This window comes from Cebus imitator, unplaced genomic scaffold (genome assembly GCF_001604975.1).
Source record: "Cebus imitator isolate Cc_AM_T3 unplaced genomic scaffold, Cebus_imitator-1.0 Scaffold64, whole genome shotgun sequence".
Lineage (NCBI taxonomy): Eukaryota > Metazoa > Chordata > Mammalia > Primates > Cebidae > Cebus > Cebus imitator.
Window position 1 is genome coordinate 6,237,067 of NW_016107379.1, and position 18,273 is coordinate 6,255,339.

The 18,273-nt window shown below is 50.6% G+C and overlaps 1 protein-coding gene across 1 annotated transcript in view; it reads right to left on the reverse strand.

Annotated features, from left to right (window-relative positions):
- COL27A1 (collagen type XXVII alpha 1 chain) overlaps positions 1–18,273 on the reverse strand; it is a 157,880-nt gene that overhangs the window by 121,372 nt on the left and 18,235 nt on the right. Inside the window, exons 7-8 of the mRNA XM_037739202.1 lie at positions 14,569–14,622; positions 9,908–9,961 (exon numbers count right to left, since the gene is read on the reverse strand). Of these exons, the coding sequence (XP_037595130.1) occupies positions 9,908–9,961; positions 14,569–14,622 (108 nt within the window). The remainder of the gene's footprint in view (positions 1–9,907; positions 9,962–14,568; positions 14,623–18,273) is intronic.

Here is an 18,273-nt window from a genome sequence, read left to right on the forward strand (position 1 = left end):
CCCTGCCGCATGTGACACGCACGATTACAGATACTATAAGCCAAGTATCAAGATGAACAGAAGACAGGGAATGTTGGGCCAGACATGGTGGCTCACGCCTGTAATCCCAGCACTTTGGGAGGCCAAGGCAGGCAGATCACAAGGTCAGGAGATCGAGACCATCCTGGCTAACACAGTGAAACCCTGTCTCTACTAAAAATACAAAAAATTAGTCAGGTGTAATGGTGGGTGCCTATAGTCCCAGCTACTCAGGAGGCTGAGACAGGAGAATTGCCTGAACCCAGGAGGTGGAGGTTACAGTGAGCCGAGATCACATCACTGTACTCCATCCAGCCTGGGCGACAGAGCAAGACTCTGTCTCAAAAGAAAAAAAAAAGAAGTAGTCAGGGAATGCCATGGTGGGGAACAGACACACTCATGTCCATGAGGGACAAACCAGAGAGACTGGTGATGATAATGAGCGTTAATATTTACTGAGGGCTCTTCTAAGCCCTGGACACATATTCACTCATTTAATCCTTCAAATTCATAAGGTGGCAACGATGACTATCCCCCTTTTACAGAAGAGGAAGCTAAGGCACAGCAGGAATAACTCACTCGTCCAAGGTCATACAATTAGAAAGTGGGATTTAGTCATTCTATGACAAAGATACATGCACGTGCATATTCATTGCAGCACTATTAACAATAGCAAAGGCACGGAATCAACCTAAATGCCAATCAATGATAAGCCAGATAAAGAACATGTGGTAATATACACTGTGGAATACTATGCAGCCATAGAAAAGAATGAGATCATGTCTTTTGCAGGGACATGGATGCAGCTAGAAGCCATCATCCTCGTCAAACTAACACAAGAAGAGATAACCAAACACTGCATGTTCCCACTCATACGTGGGAGCTGACCAATGAGAACACATGGATGCATTCAGAGGGAACAACACACACTGGGGCCTGTCAGCAGTGGGGAAGTCAAGGGAGGGAGAGCATCAGGAAAAACAGCTAATGCATGCCATGCTTAATAACTAGGTGACGGGTTGATGGGTGCAGCAAACCACCGTGGCACACATATACCTATGTAATAAACTGGCACCTCCTGCACATGTACCCCAGAACTTAAAATTTAAAAAAAAGAAAGTGAGATTTAGATTTTTGCAGTCTGGTTCCAGAGCGTGAACTCTTTACATTTTGATATACTACAGATGAAAAATTACAATCCAGTGGTAAGTGGAGGACAGGAAGATGTTGGGAAGAGGTTGGAGAGACTGAGGGTAAATCCCTGAAGGGAGTTACAGCTAAGTTGAGGCTGGAGAAGGACAAGGAGGAGCCAGACGAAGTTGAAGCTCAAGGGATGCTCGAGGTACCCCCAGGCAGGTGAAGGTATGACTTCTGGGATGGAGCACATGGAACCACTAATCTTTGAGGAAAATGAGACAATAGTATGTCTTCCCAGCCAGACTCCTGCCAATCTTCCAATAAGAAATATAAGTAATATACAAAGTGTAACTAACCATTTACACCTTCACAGAAACAAGAGTCTCCCAGACCAGCTCTCCAGCCAATGAGCCTGTGTGACCTTGACAGAGCCTGTGTGACCGTGAGCAAGCCACTTTCCCTCTCTGTATGCGAAATGGCAGACTCTGCCTGGATTAGTTAACAGAGCCAGGTGGTACTAGAAGACAGGTGGGAGCCTTAAAGTGCCAAGAACACAGCAGGAATGGGAACTATGGTGAACTCCTTTCCTGTATGTAGGGTTGGGAAATAGATCAGAAGGCTCAGGTGGCTGAGGCCCAGAGAGGGGCCAAAAAAAGGAGGAATAAATCACAAAAGATTTGGAAATTCTGGCCAGGAATGGTGGCTCATGCCTGTAATCCCAACACTTTAAGAAGCCAAGGCAGGAGGACCACTTGAGCCCTGGAGTTCTAGACCAGCCTGGGCAACAAAGTGAGACCCTGTCTCTACGAAAGCAAAAAAATTTAGCTGGGTGTGGTGGTGCACACCTGTAGTTCCAGCTACTTGGGAGGCTGGGTGGGAGGATTGCTGGAGTCCAGGAGGTTGGGGCTGCAGTGAGCTATGACAGTGCCACTGCACTCCAGCCTGGATGGCAGAGAAAGACCCTGTATCAAACAAACAAATAAATAAATAAATATTGAGAAATTCTGGGCTGGAAGCCCCCTGTATAAGTCATCCTTGGTCTCTGTATCCAGCCCAGAGCCTGGCCCAGAGAAGTCATCACAAAATATTTCACATATGAGTAAATGAGTGAACAGAGTCTCAAGAGACAATGGGAGGGCTAGGAATGGGTCAAATCTGGCTCCAGCCCCAGAACTTTCTCTGAATTTTCACGGGCCTCCCACTATCACTATTACTGTTTTCATGGGACTAGAAGTTCTGGCCAATGCAATAAAGCAAGACAAATAAATAAGAACCACTAACCTTTGAGGAAAATGAGACAACAGCATGTTCTTCTCTACAAACAATATGAATGCCTATCTATAAAATCCAGGAGAACCAACTGAAATACTAACAGAATTAATAAGATGATTCAGAATGGGATGATTATAAATTAAATACAAAAAGTTAAAAAATAGACAAAAATCAGTAGTTATTTTCAACAGATGAGGGCTATTTAGAAAATGTGATGGGGAGAATATTCCATTCATGACAGCAACAAAAATATAAAATTTCTAAGTATAAACCTAATAAGAAATGTTCAGGGCTTATGTAATAAAAACCATTAAAGTTTACTAGAATTCAACCAAATGGGAAGACATGCCATGTTTTTAGATAGAAAAATGTAATATTTTAAAGATGTTAATTCTTCACAAAATATATGTATTTAATTGCAATTCCAGTAAAAATCCCAAGCGTTTTTTAAGGAAATTATTAAGATAGGCATAGGTTCATCTGACAGAATAAATGGCCAGAAATATTTCAAATGAAGAGAAGGAGAATACATAGTATAGAGATAGTAAATGTCATATAATTGGTATTTTACTAGCATAAAAATACATAAACAAGGAAACATAACACAATGGCTTGTATTAGACTCTTGTCTATCAAGAGCAGCCAGTGGAGGAAAGATTGTTCAACGAATGGCTATTAGAGGAAAAACAATGTTGGAGTCCAACTTCATTTCCACCACCCACTTTTAGACAAATTCCAGAAGGTTTAAAATTTTTAAGAGTACAAATGATATTAAGAAATGACAAGGAATATAATTGAATACCTATCTGATCTTAAAATGGGGGGAAAAATTCTATATATTGAAGCAAAATAAAGAACCACAGATTTTACAGATCAGTAGAGCCCTCCAAAGATTATCTGACATATTATTTTTTTAAAAAGATAACATTTCCATTTGTGAAAATCATGAATACTCTTAAGATGCAAACAATAAGCTAGAAAATATTTGTAAGGTGGACAAAGCCTTAATAACCTCAAAATAATGTTTACAAGCCAATAACAAATGGTAACATACCAACCTCCCAAAATAAACCAATTCATAAGTGGTGAAGTACAAATGGAAAAGAGATTTAAGAAAAACATTCATCTCGTAGATGATCAATGAAGTGTAAATGATAAGAAGTTATCTTCTTTTTAAAATATCTTCCTTCAATGCTAGCAGCAGCATACATCAGTTTAACCTTTCTAGAAGGCAACTGCTAATTAAATAACAGCTAAGCACTTATATGTCTCTTATGTGTAAGACATACTATAAATCATTTGTATATATGTGTATATATGCATGTATATGTATACACAAATATATCTTGGTCTATAACTTGATACCTATCCACATATACATATATAAATACACACACATGTGCACGCAGATACACACACGTAGTTTAATCCTCAGAACAATCTTACGAGGTATGAACTACGATCATCCCCATTTTACAGAAGTGGAACCTGAGGCCCTCCAAATTTTAAGTAACTTGCCCCAAGTCATATGACCAGCAAATGGTAGTGAGGCAGAAGACAGGACTTGACTCTGGAGACAGGGTTTGGACATTGGACCAAATTGAGGACTAGCTAAAATGGGCATGAGGCAGAATCACCTTTCCATAAGACATGCCCACTAGTATGCCATGTTAGTTTACCATTGTAATAACCTGAAAGTTACTGCCCCTTTCCATGGCAATGGCCTGATGACCTGGAAGTTACCATCCCTTTTCTAAAACTTTCTGCATACTCCACCTCTTAATCTGCATATAATTAAAGGTGGGCATAAGTATGACACAGAATTCCCTCTGAACTGTTACTGTCAGCACACTGCCTAGGGTGTAGCCCTGCTCTGCCTGAGCAGTCACAGAGCTGTCCTGCCACATTAATAAAGCTGTTTTCTTCTACCACCAGCTCACTCTTGAATTCTTTCCTGAGTGAAGCCAAGAACCCTCCCAGGCTAATCCCCAATTTGGGGCTTGTCTGCCCTGCAGAGCCAGGATTCAAACTCAGCCACACTGACTCCTAAGTCCACATTAACAATTCTATTTTTGATGAACGTATCCTAATGACATAATTGGAGATAGTCTAAGATTTATATATAGTAATGTTAATCAAAATAATAACTTGCATATTAATTTAAAATAGAACTTTTTTCTTTTTACAAAATGGAATCAGTTATATAAAGCATTAGATATTAGTGTTGATAGAATGCCCTGAAACCATTAAATCATAGGTGATAGATGCCAAGTTGCTAACGCAGGAGAATGTTCACAATGGTTGTTAAGTGAGGAAGGCCAGACACCCAGCCACTGCAAAGTGGATCCACACTGACATATGTGACACACACAGGGAAGATCAGAGAGCCACGGAGCTCAGGGCTAGATTGCTGCCTTGAGGTCAGAGAGTTGAGGGTTTGAATGCTTGCTCTGCCTCTTACTAGAAATGTGACCCTGGGCAAGTTACTCAGCCACCTTGGACCTGTTTCCTCATCTATAAAATGGGGGTAATAATATCTGCCCTGAAAGTACATAAAGCTCTTGGCAGGGGCCTGGCCCACGGGTTGCTCAAAATGCTCTCAGGTTATTACTGGGCAGGACCGCTACAGGTAGCTCACTTTCTTCTTGACATCTTCTGGACTTCTGCACATTTCCCTTGGGTGGCTCAGGCCCAGAGAGGGGCTGAGACAAATGAGGACTAAATCACAAAAGATTAGGATATTCTGGGCTGGAAGCCCCCTGTACACTCCATCTCTGATCTCAAGTACGCTGCACAGGGCCTGGCCCAAAGGAAGCATCATTAAAAGAAGAGGAAAGGAAAAGCTCACAGCAGCTCTGCCAGCACCACCTGCGCCATGGAGCCTGCCCTCTCCTGACCCCCTCTCCTTTCCTGGCGTCCAAGGGCCATAGTCATTCTGGCTAGTTCACTGCAGACCAAGGGGACCAGACCAGAGACAAGGTGGCTGGCTGTCCGTGAGTGGGATTAAGAGTCTCATGGACCAGTGCAGGGAGCACTGGCAGGGAGCACTAGCTTCCGTATCCAGAAGGAGTCCCCCACCTCTGCCCCAGAGCTCCTCATTTGCAACAAGGACCTGCATCCCACCCGACTCCACCATGGTCCAGCATCAACACCCTGCCCCAGGGCAGCTCCAGCCCTCCAGCTGGCCACCAGCCAAGCTCTGCATCTCAAGTGGCCTCAATGATGTTTGCAAACCTCACCTGGTCATGTCACTTCTGCTGAAATCTTTTTCAGGTCTGCCAGCTGCTCGTTGGACAAGGTCCAAAAATCATACCACCAATCGCCAGGCCTATTGCCCTCGCCAGCCTTCTCCAGCCCCTTTGCCTAGTTGTCCACTATACTTCAGACCTTGGTTCAACCTTGCTGTCCTCTGAGAAGGTGTCCCTCACCTCCCGGACCAGATCAATCCTCTTATCATGGGGTCTCTGAGCACCCCGGGCCTCTCACATGGAACCCTAGACACCTAATCATGGTGTAAGTCTGCATTTGCCAGTATGGGTGATTTGTTTCTCTTTATTGCTCACCTCTACAGTCCCCAAGGGCAGGGCTCATGCCTGTCTGTGTCCCTGGTAGCCCCAGTGCCTCACACACGCTGACAGCTGCCCCTTCTGCAGCACCTGCCACAGGTCAGCACTGCTACAAGCGGAAACAGTGAACAGTTACTCCTCATCACCACCCAAGGAGGCAGCTGCTCTCATTACCCCATCAATATGGTTTGGCTCTGTGTCCCCACCCAAATCTCATCTTGAATTGTAATCCCCATGTGTTGAGGGGAGGACCTGGTGGGAGGCGATTGGCTTAGGCGGCAGTTTTCCCCATGCTCTCCCCATGTTCTCATGATAGTGAGGGAGTTCTTTTGTGATCTAATGGTTTCAAAATGGCAGTTCCCCTGCACTCGTGCTCTGTCTCCTGCCGCCATGTAAGACATGCCTTGCTTCCCCTTCTGCCATGATTGTAAGTTTCCTGAGGCCTCCTCAGCCACGCAGAACCGTGAGTCAATTAAACCTCTTTTGTTTATAAATTGCCCAGTCTCAGGTCGTACCTTTATAGCAGTGTGAGAATGGACTAGTACGCCCGTTTTCCAGATAACGAAACTCATGAGACATGGGAAATTAAAATAATCTGCTCGTAGTCCCAGAACTGGGAGGTGACAGAGCCACTGTCAGGCTCCCGTGTCTGTATGATGCACCACTGTGCTTTCCTGAAGCAACAACTAAGGGTCGATTGGATAAACGACTAACCCTGGGCTCCAAGGTCGGCCAATACCATCCTCTCAGGGTCCTAGCTTCTCTGCCTCATTCTCAAAGTCCTGGGTCCAACTCTGTGCTGGGGCTGATGAGCCCCTCCCCTGCTGGACTGGAACATGGCATCTGTGGGTAGATGATAGATGGACAGAACTTGGGCTCTGGAGGAGGAAGATGAGGTGTAGCCCGGCTCTGGCCTGTGCCAGCTGTGGTGCCCTGGCAAAGCTCCCTCTGGCAAGCAAACCCAAGGATCTGAAATACAGTCCACTGCCCAGCCGTGATCCAGGCAAGGCCCCTTGGCCCTTTGAACGTTCACTCTTCTGCATGCTCAGGAGGGATGAGGGCCCTCACCTTTGCTTTCTCTCTGTCTTGGTCTTCCTCGAACCACCCATCTCTCCCACCCTTGAGCCTAGCAGAGGGATCGTCTTCCCACAAGACCATAAGCACCTGAAGGTGGAGATGAGCCGAGGGGATGACTGCATGGGGCTGATTCGGTTTGGTGCCCCCAGGGCAGGCCCTGCCAGTGTGGCTGATTTATCTGTCAACAGCCCAGAGTGGGTACTCAATGCACGTTTGTTGACCGAAGGAGGATGAATGGATGGGAGGCCCCAGACACCCTGCTGGAAGAGAAGGGGCCAGCACAGGGCCTGGGGGAGGCCAGCCCTACAGTCTCGTGAGGTCGCCTCCCAGCCCAAAGGGGATCTGATGAACAGTGAGGACCCTCTTCCCAGGGTCCCACCCATTCAGACAGACACACAACTTTCTCATCCAATCTCAGCCAAGCCATTACTTCCATCCAGGGAGGGCCTCTGCTTTTACCCTGTCCTTCCCATCGCACAGATGAGCCTAGGACCCTGGCCCAGCTAGCTGGGCCTCCCACCTAACCAGCCTGCCCTGGAGCTACCTCTGTTCACCCTTGGGCTCAGGGCCAAGTGTCCAGGCAAAAGGCATGACACTTCCCCTTGGCATTTTATGCAAGTCCCAATGAGAGCAGCAGACTCTGACTCCAGTGCATTTTATAGACCCCACACTCTTATCTGTTTTACACAGATGCAAATTGGAGTCCTGTCCGTGAGACCCTGAGTCCATGGTTCCCAGCCCCCTGTTGGCGGCAGGAGGACTCACTTGCTAGGGAGGAGCCTCAGTGGCCACACTCAGCGCTGTTCCTCAAAATGCGAGGAGAAGCAGCTGGCAGGCCCTTCTCCTACCATGGCACATCTGTCAGCAAGATTGGGGTGCGCTACCATGGGCCTGGCACTGAGGTTCCACAGTGCTCTGAGCAGGGCCAGCAGGAGGAGTTGAGGGAGCAACTGCTGCCACCAGAGCAGGGAGTGAGTCTGGGGTGGGAAGAGACAGGCTCCACTGGTCCCAGAGCAGCCCAGGAAGGGGCAAGCGTGGCAATTCAAAACAGCTGCGGACGCTCAGCATCTTCATGCACCTACAGCCTCTGCAAAGCAGGAGTCTCCAAAGGAGTTCCTGCCTCTCTGCCTGTCCTGTGCCTCAGTTTCCCCATCTGTAAATAGGTACAGTATCCTCCCACCCATCTCTTTAGGTCTTTGTGGGGAATCCAATGAGACAAGCCACATCAAATGCATTCAAGCGCCTGGCACACAGGAAGGGTTCCGTATATGGCGGTGATTATCATTAGCATACACCTTGTTAAAGCCCAGGGCACCTCCAGGCAGCTGCTAAGCACTGGACACCTGAGGCCTCCACTGCCTGCCTTCCAAAAAGGCAAGCCCAGCCCTGGGCATAGAGTCACAGATCTAGAGGGGCTGAGGCCAGTGCTCCTGCACTCTGCTCTGTCCCAAGACTTTGGCACCACAGATCCATGTACTCATGGCTGCCATGAGAGACCTCTATCCAAAGCTCCCAGACAATCTGATGGGCCAGAAGGAGGTCTACTCCATGACTCAGGAGAGTTGGGCTTCAGAGACTGCTCAGCAGCTCACTGTGCATGGCCTGGAGCCAATCAGTTAAGGGCTTTCCTTAAGCCATTCACCCTTTGCAGCTGGGTTATCAAAGAATGACCCAGAACCTGGGCCAACCAAAGCCCAGGGGTGCTCTTCACCTGGTTGCCCCATAGATGACACAGGCTGGGCTGGGAGGGCCCAGAGCCAGGAGCCCGTCTGCCCTCCACGGCTCCTTCAGCACAGGCGCTGTTCACTTAGCTTCAGGCCTTTAGCATCTCCCTCCTCCTCCGAACTCTCCAGCCATTCCGCAAGCTTTCTTTCCCCAGGACCTAAATGTTGCTGGCTCCGGCACTCCTCCTGGTGCTCTGAGTTTCTCACTTCCAATGCAATGTCCCGACAACCCTACCCTCTGCGAGAGCTCCGGGAACAGTCCGAAGAGCTCAGCAAGCCCCACATCATCAAAGCCTCAGCCACTAAAGTCTCATTAAAAGTGAACTCAAGTATTCCAAGAAGGCTCCCTGGGGGAGGTGGCATTTCTGCGCCAGCCTTCCCCTGGCTCTAACTCGAGCTCAGAGCACTCCTGAGTTCCAGAATATCTGTCCATGAATGATCTCCACTCAGCTAGGCTACATGTTCCTAAATGTAACATCATCTCTCCTCCTCCCGGGACCCAGCTCAGTCCCCAAGGCTAATGCCAGGGAGGTAAAAACTGTCTGATGTTTGCAGTCATCTCTTACCTTGCACCCACCACCATCCTCTCCGCCCCACCTCCTCCCACACCCCTAAGCTGGCCTGGACTAGCCTCCTCTCCCGCCTGTATCGCCCCTGGTCTCCCAGTCTTGGCTCTGGTCCCCAGCCCCCATTCATCCTCCTGGTGGCATCCAGTGATCTTTCTACAACGCGATCTTTCCACATCCCTCCCCAGGATGCATCTCACAGCCCGGTAGGCCTTATGTCCTTAGTCTGACATTCAAGGTCAACCTTCCCTATTTAGCAAGAAATCATCCCTCTGCCCAATCCCCCGAAGGCTGTAGGTTCCAACTCCCGCCCCCGCTCCCCCCTCACCCCGTCTCTCCCAGCCGGAAACTAAACTCAGGACCCCACACGGTGTCTCCAGATCAGGGACGCCCAGCCCTGGAAAGGAGCCCAGAGGGTGCCCCTGGCTTGGGTGGATATCCCGCTCAGTGCCCCTGAAGCCCCCCGACGAGGACCCCTGGGAAGCACTGCAAACACGGCTCCGACCCCAGTACCCGCTCCACGGCCCCATCTCCAGTAAATACTCACTTTGGCTCCAGGAGGGCCAGGGAGACCTGGATTTCCATAAGGCCCAGGAGGACCCTGAAAGGGAAGAGAAACAAAAAAAAAACAGGAGCCAGCTCGCCTCTGACTGCAGTGCCTGGCGCCTTCCCTCCGCCCGCTGGTCTGTTATCTTCCCCCCAGGCCAAGTCCCAGCAGCATGGTTGTGGCCACTCAGCCTACTTTGGGGAGCATCCCCTCCATGCCTGGCCTTGTGGGAAGCACTTTCCATGGGCCACCTCCTTTGGCCCTATTAACCTGGGAGGTAGGTGATGTTATTACTATTCTGAAGATAAGGAGGCTGATGTTCACAGAGGTTTGTAACTGCCTCAGACCACCCAACTGCTAAGAGGCAGAGCTGGACTTTGACGTCGGAGCACAAGTCCTTCACCCCTAAATTTTACCGCCTCTCCACCCTCTCAGCCTGGCCCCGTCAGTCCTTCCCAGCTTCTTCAGGCTCAAACCGCACTTAGCTACCCTCTTCCCTCCCACGTATCTGGTACTTTCTCTCCTCATTGCCTTTGCCCATGCTGTTCCCTCATCTGGCGTCATCTTTTCTCATCCATCTCCTCTGCTTAAAACCTGATCCATCCTTCAAGCCTGGCTCAAAGTGCCATCTCCTCCAAGAAAACCTCTAGAGCTCTTCCAGCCTCAAGTGGACTTTTTTTTTTAGAGACAGCGTCTTGCTCTGTCGTCCAGGCTAGAGTGTAGTGGTATGATCATAGCTCACTGCAGCCTCAAACTCCTGGGCTCAAGCCATCCTCCCACCTTAGCCTCCTGAGTAGTTGGGACTCCAGGCGAGGACCACCATACTTGGCTAATTTTTATTTTTATTTTTTATTTTGGAGAGATGAAGTCTCGCTATGTTGCCCAGGCTGGTCTCGGACTCCTGGCCTGAAGCAATCCTCCTGCCTTGGCCTCTCAAAGTGCTGGGATTGCAGGCATGAGCCATGGCAGCTGGCCCCATATGGACTTTTGTATGAGCCTTTGGAGTGGAGAGCTCAAGAAGGATGCATTTGACTTCTTTTGAACAAAGGCACACCTCTCCTGTGGCTACAACACGTGATCAGAGTCCTCCCTTAGACACCTGCGAGCTCCAAGCTTTCAAGATCTTCCAGAGACCACAGAGCATCTGGGAACACTGGACCCAGAGAGTCCAAGAGGCTTGGTCAAGGTCATACAGCAGAGCTGTGGCCAAGTGAGATCAGGGTCCAAGGCCCGGTGGCTTCAAGTCCAGAGTTTATTCATAGTTCTGGATTTTCCCAGGCTATATCCAAGTTCCTCTATAACAGCTGAGACCTGTTATGTCCACTTTCTCCAGCAAGGGCCCTGGCCTAGAGTCTTCCAGCCCAGTAATATAAATAGAGCCCTAAGAGTCGGGTAATACTGGAGGGGTTTTGTCTAGCACGAATAATCTGGGGCATAGGAGGTGAGGAGAGGTGCCCCAAGGGGTCCAGTGGTTCTCCCCACCCTACCGGCCTCTAGGCAAGCTGCCCTCATCCCTGTCCCTCTTGATTCTTCGGGCTGACTGTGTATGAACTGCTTTCTGCTTCTCTCTCTGAGGCCAGCTTCCCAGCTGCAGCCTGTCACATTCCAACCAAGGCACCTCCCTCTTTCTCTCTTCCTCGATGCCTGAATTGGGACCCTCCCCTTCCCCGAATGCACTGGGAAGGAACAGTGTCCAGAGCACACTGAACCTGGGAGTTTCTCAGAGCCACGTGTGACCCTCCTTCCTAAATAATCAGCCCTCCTGCCCTCCCCCAAAGTCGACCAAAGACTGTCTCCCAACACGTGACAGAACCTAGAAGCATCGAGACGGGGTCCCAGTTCTGAGTCCCACCTGGCAATCCCCAGTCTCGGTATCTCCCTCTGTTCTGTAAATGACTGGGACCCAGCAGTGTCTAAGGATCTGGAACATCCCCCGATGTTCACTCCAGCCCAGGCTCGTGGGGTCTAATCACAAGCTCAGTGGGAACTGGACAGAGGTTGGCAGCGGGTGTTCAAGGAGGGATTCCTGACAACCAGTTCTGCCAGAGCCAGGCGTGGGCTGTACAAGGTCAAGGGTGGCTGCCTCTCCCCAGTCGTGCCCCCAGCTGCCCCACAGATGGTAGGCCAGAGTACTCAGCACCCCCATCTGCAGCTCGTGAAGGTGGGGGCTTCCTGTTTCCCTGCCCCCCCCATCCCCACCCCTTTCCAGCCACTGCCTTGCAGAGAAACAAGGCACATAGTTGACTCAAAGCCAAGCAGACTGATTTTATAAATGTGGCAGCCCAGAAAGCCAGGTGGGGGAAGCTCTGGGATTCCCTGACATCCCTCCGTGGGCCAGGGGAATATGTGAAGGTAGGAAAGGGCAAGACACAGAGCTTTGGGTGACCTCAGATAAGAATGCCCCTCCCTAAGCCCCAGAGCCACCATCTGTGCAGAGAGGAGCTGGGATTGTTTAATCCAGCATTCTATTATCTTTGGAATTTTATCATCTATGGAATTTCCAGTCTAGAAACAGGATGATGATGGGGTGGGGGAGCAGTGGTGAGCAGGCAAGGAGCCTAGAACCACGTCAGGACAGTCATTCCCCCAGAGCTAGGTGGAAACTTAGAAACACCTTACCATGACCTCAGGTTTTATAGATGGGGAAACTGACGCTGGAATGAATTTGCCTAAGATTCCACAACTTCTTGGTGGAAATATTCTTGACTCCTAAATTAGAACTCTTCACCAATCATTTACCCAGCACCTCCTGCATGCAGGGCACTCTGCTAGGCATCGTGTAGGAGGGTGGTAATCAAGGCCCATCTCTGGAGGGACTCAGGTGAGTACCCAGAAAAACAGCCACAATAGATGCTTTAGATGGTAGGCTGTGCACCGGGCGTGGTGGCTAACACTTGTAATCCCAGCACTTTGGGAGGCTGAGGCGGGTGGATCACTTGAGGTCAGGAGTTGGAGACTAGCCTGGCCAATGTGGTGAAACCCCATCTCTACTAAAAAGATAAAAAATTAGCCGAGTGTGGTGGCGCATGCCTGTAATCCCAGCTACTTGGGAGGCTGAGGCAGCAGAATTGCTTGAGCCTGGGAGGTGGAGGTTGCAGTGAGTCCAGATTGCTCCTCCAGCCTGGGAGACAGTGAAACTCTGGCTCAAAAAAAAAAAAAAAAAAGATGGTAGGCTTGGACGTAGACTGCCTGGGTTCAATCCTGGCTCTGGCATTTACAGTCTTTGGCTTTATCTGAAGTAACTGAACCTTTCTGAGCCTCAGTTTCCTCATCTGTAAAATGGGATTCGGCTGAAACCTGTTTCTCAGGATGGCTGGGAAGGTGGAATGAGACCCTGCAAATGTGGCTCAGCAACCAGAGTTCAGTGGTCAATGAGAGCTTTCAGAAGGTGGCCCATGCCATCCAGAGGGAACAGAGGAACCACTGAGGGAGTTCCAAGAAGGGAGTGGTCATCAGAAAGAAAGGTGACATTTGCTCTTAGATCTGAATGAAGGAAGAGTTTACAAAGAAGGACACGCCAGGTAAAGAGGACAGCCAGGGCAAAACGCAGAGGCTGGGGGCTTAGGAGGCTGGGGAAAGGGTGGACTGCCCGGGCCTCAAATGCGAGGTCAACTGCCTCATCCTGGCCCCAGGCTGCAAGGTCCCATCGCCAGCAGCATCAGCAATATCTATGTGGTCCCCAGGGCTTGCGCTTCACGAAGGCTCTGAAGCCAGGAGGAAATGCCGCTTTAGATAGCAGATTCCAGAGCCCAGGGCCCAGAGAGCACAGGGCCAGGTCTGGAGGGAACTAGGGCTTGGGTAATTGCATAACCAGAACCATTCACTGGGCTCAGAGCTAAAAATATGCCCCAGGCAGCTGTCTCTGCCAGGGCCTCACCAGGCACCCAGCGTGGGAAAGGCTGATTCAGCCCGGGCACAGATGCCAGGTGCTGTTGGTCTCGGCCCTCTAGGGAAGGAGATAGGTTTCCCTCTCAGGGGATCTCCAAGGGTTCCAGCATACGGGTAAGAGCCCGGGTTCCAGTCCTGGTTTTGCTGTTTCCTACTCGGTTTCCTCATCTCTAAAACGAGAATGATCACACTGCCCCATGGGGGCTTGGGGTGGGCATGAGAGATCAAACGAGGCGGCATAAAAGAAGGGGCCAAGCATAACACAGAGGAGCAGCTTTCCCCCTGGGGCTTGGGCTAGCTCAGCCAGCCTCCGCAGCCTGCCAAGCTGTGCCCCGGCCTCCCTCCAGCATGAGGAACTCAACTCCTCGCTATGTCCCCATCCCTACCCCAGGACAGCCCTGCAAAAACAGGAAGAGGGATGGATGCGAGGACCATATGTTCCCCAAGTCAGAGTTTTTCCCGGACAAACACTGATGCCCATCAGCTGAGGGGATGTGGTCTTCGGGAGCCCCTTACCCCATCCCAGGCTGGAAAGGGTGACACCCTCAATGGACAACTGACACCTACAAGAGGTCATTGCTGTCCCAGTGCCGTATCTGTCCGTATAGTACCCCTAGAGCCTAAGTCCACTCCCAATGGACAAAGCAGAATGTGGATGCTGGAGACGGGCAGGGAAGAATCTGAGGACACACGGCAAACCTGAGGCCTCGGGGCAGTGAAACACCGGCCGGAGAGCCAACAAGAGTTCCCAAGGACAGCGTGGGATAACTCACCCGAGGCCCACGTGCACCAGGGATTCCAGGTAGCCCAGGCAGCCCAGGGGGACCCTGAGGAGAAAGCAAGAAGACAGCATTAGACAATGCCCACTGGCAGCAGAGAAGGGGCTCAAGCAGTCGGCCAACAATCCCACCTGCAGCTGTGGGCATGGATAGTCCGCAGCTCAGAGGAAGACTCAGATTCCTGAGGTCCCTGCCCTGAGAAACTCATGGTCTTTGGGGCTTTCAGGCTTTTGTAGCTGCTGTTAGTCACTAACACCTCATCATTTATCGCCCAGCTAACTTAGGGTGTCACCTCCTCCAGGAAGCCTTCCCCAAGTTGGACAAAGTCCCTTCTTTTCCTCTATATTATAGAGCACTATCTTCCTTGGGGAATTATCTGCTTAGAAGCCTGCCTCTCCCACCAGACGATGGTCTCCTCAAAGGAATTAAGGGGATATGAGTCATCTCTCCAGCCCCAGGGCTCAGCCCAACGTTTGATAAAATAAAACAGCAAGAAGCCTCAGAGCTCAGCCAAATTCTCTGCAGAATCACAACAAAGAAAGGACTTGGCCAAGGTCACACGAAGTATCTCTGCCCCACAAAGAGGCAGCACAACACACATACCACATCGCTCTGTGTTTTTGAATCAGACGCGCCTGGGTTCGAATCCCTGCCTGCCACTGATAAAATGTGCAAGTCTTCAGCTAGCCTATGCCCATACACATGGGGGCAATAATACACTGCCCATGGGATTCCAAGGATGACATCAGAGATGATACGTTTAACATGGTGCCTGGTACATAACCGGCACTCAAACGTTCTATCTGTTCCCGTGGCCCCATGTGGTCCAGCCAACAGCCCCCTCAGTGGTCTCCCTGCCTCTACTCTCTCCTCCACCCCCTTCCCACGGCCATCCTCCCCCACACAGCCTCATTCACCTTCCAAAAGCCCTCTCCTGCTCAACAACATTTAAGAGCTCCTCATTCCCACAAGTGAAAGACCCAACCCTGAAACTTAGCATTTAAGGAGCATCTGTGTATCCTCATCTCTCTTCTCTTTAAGCAGGAAGAGAGGCAGCCCAGTAGACTTACTAACCCATGAGCTGACCTTTGTTCAAATCCTGGTTTTACCACTTATTAGCTGCAGGCTTCCTGCAGTTCCTCCCACTTAGCTGAGTCTCAGCTGCTCCCCATCAAGATGGGTCCAATAGCTACCGTTGCGTCTACCTCGAAGGAGTAAATGAGGATTAACTGGGCGCCTGATGTGAAGAACTGTGCCTGAAGCCTTCAAAGGAAGCCAGGCTTTCGAGGATGTGTGAGGCCTGGGGAATTCATTTGTTTCAAATAACCATCAATGAGATTCCAGGTTTCCTGCCCAGAGTTAAAATCGGTGTTGAAAACCCAGTCCGGTTTGGCTGGTAATTAATCCAGATCTCACGCTGGGCAGCCTCGGCTCACAGTTCTGGCCTGTGAACACCACGTGCTTGCTCGTCCACGAATAAAAGTCAGAGGAGAGATTCAGACAGGCAGATATGGGTACCAAGGTCACTGGGCAAGAGCTCTCAGGGGAAGGAGGAGGGGCTGTTTTGTGACTTCCGGCAAGTCCCAACCACCTCTGAGCATCTGGGGACCTCGGGCCAAACTGGCGGCAGAGCTCGGGGGCTGGGTAGAGGGGTCGTCCAGTTTTGCAGGTTCTGGACTCTGGGCGCCAGTCTTACCCCCTTCTTGTCTTCACCTGGCTTTGGGCAGCAGAGTATGGTGTAAGATGGGGGGGCGCCTGCATTCACATCGGGCACCCCCTACCTACTAGCTGGGTGGCTTTGCGCAAAGCTATTTCCAGTCTCCAAGACTTTGTTTCTATTACTGTAAAATGAGGTTAATAATAGCACCTAGCCGACAGATAATCTATAACAAGTGCTAATCCTGGTGTCTGGCACCCAGCTAATGCTCAAAAAAATGTTAGCTGTTATTTCTGTTAAGCAAGCTCCTGGAAAGTCCTCAACTCAAAATGTTAAGCCATCCTCCTTCACATCTGTTTTTAGGGGATAAAAAAAGATGTCCCTTCTTAGAAGGCCCTTCTTGACCCAATTCTCCCAGGTGGAATGCAGGGAGGCTGAGACTAAGCATACGGTAGGTATACCATGCCGTTTCAACAGATAAGAAACCAGAGAGAGGTTCAGAGAAGCAAAGTGGCTTGCCCAGTGCCACACAGCTAACAAAAGGCAGAGCCTGGATTCAAACCCAGGACCACTGGACCTGTTCTCCTAACCTGGGCAGCTTCCACACAATCTTGGTCAAGTGTGACTCTGACTAGGTATAGATGACTTCTACAGCCATCTGTGAAATGAAGACCCTAGAACCTTCCTGGCACTGGGATTTCCTGAGCTGCGGAGAGCCAAGGTGGGGGTAATTTCCTCTGCTACATTATCAGGTGAAGAGGAAAAGCGAGATTCTTCCCATCTCACAGAAGAGAAGGCCAAGGCCCTGCAGGGTGAAGGGCTTATCCAGGACTCCGGGGAGGTACGGGCTCCATGGGTGCAGCTCCTTCATGGACCCTGATGGGGCTGTAGCTGCAGAGGCCTGGACACTCCCTCTTGGCATTTTTTCTGCCCCAGAAATAGGGGCATCCAGGCTAGTGTCTGACCTCATCCGCCACATCTGCAGCGCAGACTCTGAGTGCCACTCAGGACCCAGGGTCCAGCCTGGTGATGTCAGCCCACAGGCTGACTCCTTGACAGGGCGGCCCCAGCCTGGGGCCTGGCCAGTCCCTTCACTCCATCAACCTGGGTCGGGCCCGCTCGCTGCCCACTTTGTTCGTGGCGAGCACGGGTGGGTTTTCCCTGGCCCCTCTCCCCTGATCTGAGACCCGGCTTGTTCTCTCTGCAGTGGAAAAACGCTGCCGTTTCTTTCCAGGGCCTGAAGCCTGAGCGGGTGACTCTAGGATGATTCACGAGGCCGGGGTGGGATTTTCCACTACACATTGCAAACAACGGGGCCTCTGAGAGGGCCCAGAGCTGAGGGGGAGCACAGCGGGGGCTCACGCCTGCCTGGGGGAAGTGGAGGAGGCCTGGGCTCCAGGCGCACGCAAACAGAGCCTTGGAAACAACCAAGCAGACCCCTGGGAGCTTCCCCCCAGGGTCCTGGCCTCTGACCAGCCAGATCTAGGGGAACACCATCCTACGGAACAAGTCCACCCTTGTGTCCAGCTGCAAGAGCCTGCCTGCTAAGCCCTGCAGAAAGAAGTAAGTGCTGGCTGGCATGGCCCCTGGCAGTCAGCACTGAGAGGTGTCACAGGCTCGGGGTTTGGGATGCCAGAGTCCAGTTCTAGGTGTGCTGGTACCTACCACGTGACCCTGAGCAACGTCCTTTTGATCTCTAGGCCTCTACCCTGTGTCTGTAACCTGTGGGGGGTAGATAGGGGCTCTCAAAGGGCCCTCCTATCTCTGACTATCTGAGCTCATGATTAGCCCTAAAAATTCCCACATGGCACCCAGACTTTCCTAGCCTCTGTTCTAGGAAGGACCTGCTGGAACAGAGCTTCTCCGCATCAATACAGCTCTGTATGGCCTTGAGCACGGGTTACCTCACCTCCCTGGGCCTCTGGGCCTCCGTTTGTCCAGCTGTGAACTGGGAATGTCATACCCACATTCTGAGATGCCATGTGCCTGCTGATTCTTCTCCATTTACTCCCCAGATCCATGCCATGCCCTAGGAAGCTAAC